Genomic DNA, 6,466 nt, shown 5'->3' on the forward strand with positions numbered 1-6,466 from the left:
TACCACTCCAAAAACCTAAAGCAAGCCTCAGAGTTGTTTTCTAGCACATCTTGACTTAACAGAATAACATTGAACCAATCTTCTGTCTCCAGTCTGGTTGCACCTCCACAAGGGCAAAAACTGCAACAATTATTTGCCTTCCATCTATTCCTTTTCGTTCTTTATTATTCAATATAGTTTCTTCTTCCTTTTCTTTTTTTTCCTCCACTATTATTATTGTCAAGATGGCTGAAGAAGCCTTTTGCGCGATTGATGCGGATGAAGTACAAGCCATGACAGACGCCCTGCTGGGGAATCAGTCCATGGCCTCAGCAGTGGGCAAGATTCAGGATTACTTAACACAGCTGGACAATGTGCAGCTGAACATCGCTGTCACAGGGGAGTCAGGCTCTGGAAAGTCAACATTCGTCAATGCCTTCCGAGGTTTGGGGGATGAAGGGCCCAACTCTGCCCCAACTGGCGTTGTGGAGACCACCAAAGAGTCGAAAGGATATCCCTGCCCTAAATACCCAAATGTCACATTGTGGGATCTCCCTGGTATTGGTACTCCTTTATTCAAAGCAGACCAATACCTTAAGGCTGTTCAATTTGAACGCTATGATTTCTTCATCATTGTCGCATCGGGACGCTTCAGAGAATGTCATGTTCTGCTGGCCAGTGAGATTCAGAAAATGAAAAAGAACTTCTACTTTTTAAGCAATAAGATTGATAACGACATTGCGGCTGAGAAGAGAAAGAAAACATTCACCGTGGAAAAGACACTGGAAGCCATCCGACAAGAATGCATCAAAGGTTTGACTGTTTAACTTGTTCTCTTAAATTACACTAGCACAAGTACTCTTATTTACTACTCTTACTTTTCAAATGCTCTTCACATTTCAAATATCAATTAAAAATATAGTGCTCTTCCACACTTCGCAGGTGTAGAGGAACACTATTTATGCGAGAATGATTACAAGAGCGTATTGTGATCAAATCACTATCAGATCACAACTTGTTGGGCATTATATGTATATTTATAATTTGCCAAAAATAAAAACTCACTTTTAGAAGTATAGAAAATGTAGTTATTAATCTATTTTTAAGGTGCCACTTTACTTTAGCCCTAATTTATACTTTGGCTATTTTAAAATAGCTGATGAAAAAGCTCATAATGGAAAGCAATTCAACTTGTGAGCCCAAAATAGATATGCCAGGGTTAATATATTCAGATTTGTTTTCTTTGTTCCATTTCTATTTTTTTTTAAATATAATTATAATCTCCACAGATGTCAACTAAACACACAGGAGTAAAATTAAGGAACATCGTTCTGATCATATTATTATTACTATTATTATTATTATTGTCTCCGCCAGGCCGAAAGGCATGGCGAGAGTATGTTTTCGCCCCTGTCCGTCCGTCCGTGTGTCCGTGTGTGTGTCCGTGTGTCCGTCCGTCATTCTGTCATTTTGTGTACAGCTAATCTCCGGCACCGTTGTCTTGATCGCAGAGAAACTGTACACACACACTCCCTGGGTGCCAGAGCAGAACCTCTGCTCCAAATTTTTCACATGGGCCTTTTATAGCGCCACCAGGAGGCCGATTTGTGCAAAACCCATTTTTGAACAGTACTCCTACAGATTTCGGCCAAAAATCCCCCAAATCGGTACACAGTATCTCTATAGTCATTAAAAGAAACGGCTCATTTCCGATTTTTCATATTCCATCCTGATTGGCAAAAATTGTCTTTCAAAGTTTGCAGGAGTACTCTGTTTCGAACAAAATGCCTCAAATCATGAACACAGCATGCAATTTCCGTGAAATTTTGCACACACATTCCCATTAGGCAGAGGAAAAAATGCTATTTGAAAATGTTCAAATCAGCCTCATGGTGGCGCTGTAACAGGCCGATTCGTGTTTTTACCTATAACTGCACCGATCAGTGTAAAACTTTGTATGCACACTCTCTAGAGGCCATGGAAAAACCTTTGCCCTGCATTTTTCACATTTGCCTTTTATAGCGCCACCAGGAGGCAGACTTATGTAAAACACATTTTTTGATATTAAGCCTTCAGATTTGATCAAAATTTCACGCAAATCGGTACACATGATCTCTATAGTCATGTGATCAAGACGGATCTGTTTGATTTTTCATATTCCATCCTGATTGGCTAACATTGACATGTAATGTTTGCAGGAGTGGCCCGTTTTGAACAAAATGCCACAAATCATGAACGCAGCGTCCGATTGCGCTGAAACCTTGAATGCACATTTGCACTACTTTTAGGAACAAATGCCACCCTTTTAACATTGGCCTGTTATAGCGCCACCAGCAGGTCAAATTTAGCAAAACAATTTTTTTGAACAAAATGCCTCAAATCATACATGCAGTGTCTGATTGCCGTGCACGGCCTAGGAATAAATGGCACCCTTTTCACATTGGCCTATTATAGCGCCACCAGGAGGCCATAATAACCTACCTGACCTGGCGGAGACTTGTGCTCCGAGGAGCACTTTTTCTAGTTATTATTATTATTACCCTTATTATTAATATTATTATTATTATTATTATTATTATTATTATTATTATTATTATTATTATTATTATTATTATATATTTTTCACAATTCTCTTGAATGAGTTTTAACCACTTAAAATTATATTCTTCATTGACCGGTGTCAATAAAGTATATCCTTAGCTTTTCCCTACACCAGACTTCAATAAATTGAGTGAAGGGCCACACATTGTACAATTGAATTGAAACTTGAAACTCATAGTGCTGAATTATGTTAAAACTGCATGAATTTGGTAGACATGCCAGACTACTTTACAATTAGGTCCTTTCGCAACAAGAATTTTTAGTTACATAATGTTTTTGTTTTTTTTACAGCTGTACTGTACTGTAGCCTGGTGTAGCTACTCTGACCAGGTTGCAATGAGGTTACAATGAAGAGATTACTTAAATAGAACAATCCACATCAATGCTGTATCAATTATTAAATAAATGTATACAGTATCTTATCTTATCTGATATGCACCACTCCATAGGTCACTGATATAGGCATATTATGTTATAAATATGGACTCAAGGTAGACTGTTTCACTGTTACATTATAAACATAAAACATTTGAGTAAATGCGGATGGAGGAATGCAGGTATATATGTACTCAAATGGTAAATATGAATTACTATTAATTGGAGTCGAGTTAAATTAATTTGTCTCAAAATCATTAAAATATGGCAGCCGGATGTTGAAAATGTTAATAAAGAAAACTAAGATCTCATGCAATCTCAAATTAAGAGTTTTTATAGCCTATTATTTGATTTAGAGATTAGGCTTCTTTTGGTTTGTCCAACTAATATCCCACATCAAATGAGAGCCTCATGTTTCTCATAAGAGTGTCATAATAACCAGAGAACTGAACGAGCTACAAAGATGGGAAATTGTTTTTCAGTAATATTTTTAAGTCAGACCCGTATGCCTCCATCAATTTGAAAGAAAACAAAAATAAACATTGGAGGCCAAAGCATTTTTATAGTTTTGTCCCAATTTGCTGGAAAGTATTATCAATGATAAAAGGTTGTCATTCAATTCATGAATTACTATTAACTAGACCATACCCGTGGGGGGATATGCGCACATTCTTTGGCAACCCGGGAGCCAGCGAAAACAAAAACGCTAATAAACAGCTGACTTATTAGCATACTGTAAATTAGAGTACAACCATTTTGAATCATCGAGATATCAGATATGTAATATGCTATTTTTGACTGTTGCTACACTCAAAATATCAAATAACAAGTGTGAACCCAATTGTAATTCAAAAATAAGAATGATACTGACTTAATGCTGTTCTTTTTTTTATTTTTATTGCTTAGCTTTACTTGCTGCTACACTTAAAATATCAAATAACAAATGTGAACCCATCAAATCATATATTGTATCGTTATTGAGATATTTGCCATGAATATTGAGATATGAACTTTTGTAAATAGTAGTCTTGTAAATGTATTGAGTAATATACATCAACTGTTAATTTAAAAATAATTTGGTTTAATTTGATTTTTTAGGGCTTGAAAAAAACAATGTAGCAGCTCCTGATGTCTTTCTGATCTCCTGCTTTAAGCTTAGTCTCTACGACTTCAACCGGCTTCATGACGCCATAGACAAGGAGCTCCCTAAGCATAAGAGACAATTGCTGCTAATAGCCCTGCCCAACATTACCATGAAGATCCACCAGAAGAAGAAAACAGCCCTGCAGGCAGACATCTGGAAGGTGGCTTTGCTGTCTGGTATTGTGGCTGCAGTGCCAGTTCGAGGCCTCTCAATCGCTGTGGATGTCGGCATTTTGCAGAAGGAGATAAAGAAGTATTATACAGCTTTCGGCCTTGATGATGAGAGCCTGCAGAAACTTGCAGAGATATCAACTGTGTCAGTGGAGGTGCTGAAGGCTGTAATGAAATTCACACAACACATGAAGTTTACTCTCAAATCGGTTATAGCACAACTTATTACCACCGCAAGTTTTGAAGTTGTGGAAAATTCTATCCTAGTCCCTTTCATAGGTTCCGGTATAGCAGCGGGAATGTCCTTTTACACCACACGCTCTTTGTTGAACAAATATCTTGATCAGCTGTCAACTGATGCCCACAATGTTCTGATGAAGGCACTGCAGTGTGAAAATGCTGGCTGTCAGTGAGAAAAACAAACATAGATAGATTGATTGATCTGATTAATCAACACTTGTAAATGCACAAATAAGCTTGTTGTTCATGATTGTAACAACATGAACAACAGGAAACGCTATATGATGAAAAGCACATTCATTGTTAGTTTATTCTGTTAGGGGGAGCTTCATAACCTTAAAATACAATTTTTTAACTCTATTATTAGGTGCATGGTAAGAGCCTGTCACCAAATTATCGCTTTTTTACATTTAGTTAATAAGGTGGTCCCATTGAGATGAAAACATATTTTCCAAGAGAGACCTGGGCCAAGAAAGCAGTAAAATGCAAAGCTTTCAACTAAATGTAATACACAAACACAGGATAATACTTGCAACAGGGGCACACCAATCACTTATGATTCTTACTGAATTCAATTTTATTATGTTTCTTTTGCTTAATGTTTTTCGAAAAGCACATTTAATTGTATGCAATGTGCTATACAGATGCCTTGGCTTGCCTTGAAGGGATACAGAATATTACTTTACCAAGAGATCAACAAGATGCAAAGTTTTGAAAAAATGTGATACTCAAAACAATACTGTAACACTGTAATAAGAGGAACTTGAAATCACATACACTTGTTGTAGCTTGAGTAGTTTGACAGGCCAAAATAGGTACTGCACAGACTTGAGTGTACAATGAGTGAATATTTTGATTGTGCATAGTATGTTGTTGTAAATGAGGTAAATTGGAAAATGTATAGATTTACTGGTACAAGTGTAAATCTGTGGCACAGGAAATCTACATAATTCACAGCATTATGTACCGTATAGATGTATCAACGGACTGGGAAATTATTTCAGAGGGAGAAATCTGGTTGTGTCGGGATGGAGGAGTGCTCGTTTTGTTTAACTCAACATCCTGTAATCTTTAAACAGGTGATGACTATTCTGTCCACCACGGCTCACCAACTCAGACTGTGGATGGCTGCTCAGTGTGGGTACTCACTCACCTGGTGGCTTTCAGGCATTACATGCCTCATGATCATCAAGGCCTCACTGTCAGGACTATATTCTTTTCAAGTGATGTAAAGAGTCATAAGACTTCATACATAGCCAGCCATAATTCAGTGGAAAGTGAAAAAAACAAGCACTAACTGCCACCTGGGAAATTGACTGATTGGTTAATGCTGATGGGCCAATAGTTCTCGCAATGGCCACACCCATCCAGAACAGACTGATAAATGTATTTTTCTTCTATCTACTTGCTTAAATAGCCTACTGTTGACTCTATTATATGACAAATGGTAAATGGTGCATTTATATAGCGCTTTTATCCAAAGCGCTTTACATTGATTGTGCCATTCACCCATTCACACACACATTCATACAACACCGATGGCGGAGGAAACCATGCAAGGCACCAACCTGCTCATCGGGAGCAATTAGGGGTTCAGCGTCTTGCTCAAGGACACTTCGACACTAACTCTGGGGGAGCGCCCCAGCCCGGGATCGAACTGGGAACCTTGCGGTTTTCCAGTTCACTCTACCCGGCCACGGGTAGAGACAAATACTGTATATTACTATGCAATATACTGCAATATGGTGGGAATCTATTTTGTTTAACTTTCTCTTATATCTGGGTGTTATTGTAATGATGACAAAATGTTTTCTTTTTTCTGTTAATAATCAATAAAATGCTCTCCAAAAAGAAATGTGAGTTCTCATTTCTCAGTAAAAGGCATCTCAGGTCTCCTACCGAACGTCAATGGACAAAATGGCCTCACATGGCATACAATAGTATCAAATGCCATTAA

The 6,466-nt window shown here is 37.7% G+C and overlaps 1 protein-coding gene across 1 annotated transcript; it reads left to right on the forward strand.

Moving 5' to 3' along the window:
* Positions 1-224: 224 nt before the first annotated feature.
* LOC308092852 (interferon-gamma-inducible GTPase 10-like) lies at positions 225-4,682 on the forward strand (the record flags this gene model as incomplete). The annotated part of the gene is made up of 2 exons (XM_080438950.1): positions 225-792; positions 4,054-4,682. 2 exons carry the CDS (start codon positions 225-227, stop codon positions 4,680-4,682), a joined length of 1,197 nt encoding a protein of 398 aa, XP_080295076.1.
* Between the last annotated feature and the right edge of the window lie 1,784 nt (positions 4,683-6,466).

This window comes from Gymnoscopelus braueri (genome assembly GCF_963280865.1).
Source record: "Gymnoscopelus braueri genome assembly, chromosome: 10".
NCBI classification, from domain to species: Eukaryota; Metazoa; Chordata; class Actinopteri; order Myctophiformes; family Myctophidae; genus Gymnoscopelus; species Gymnoscopelus braueri.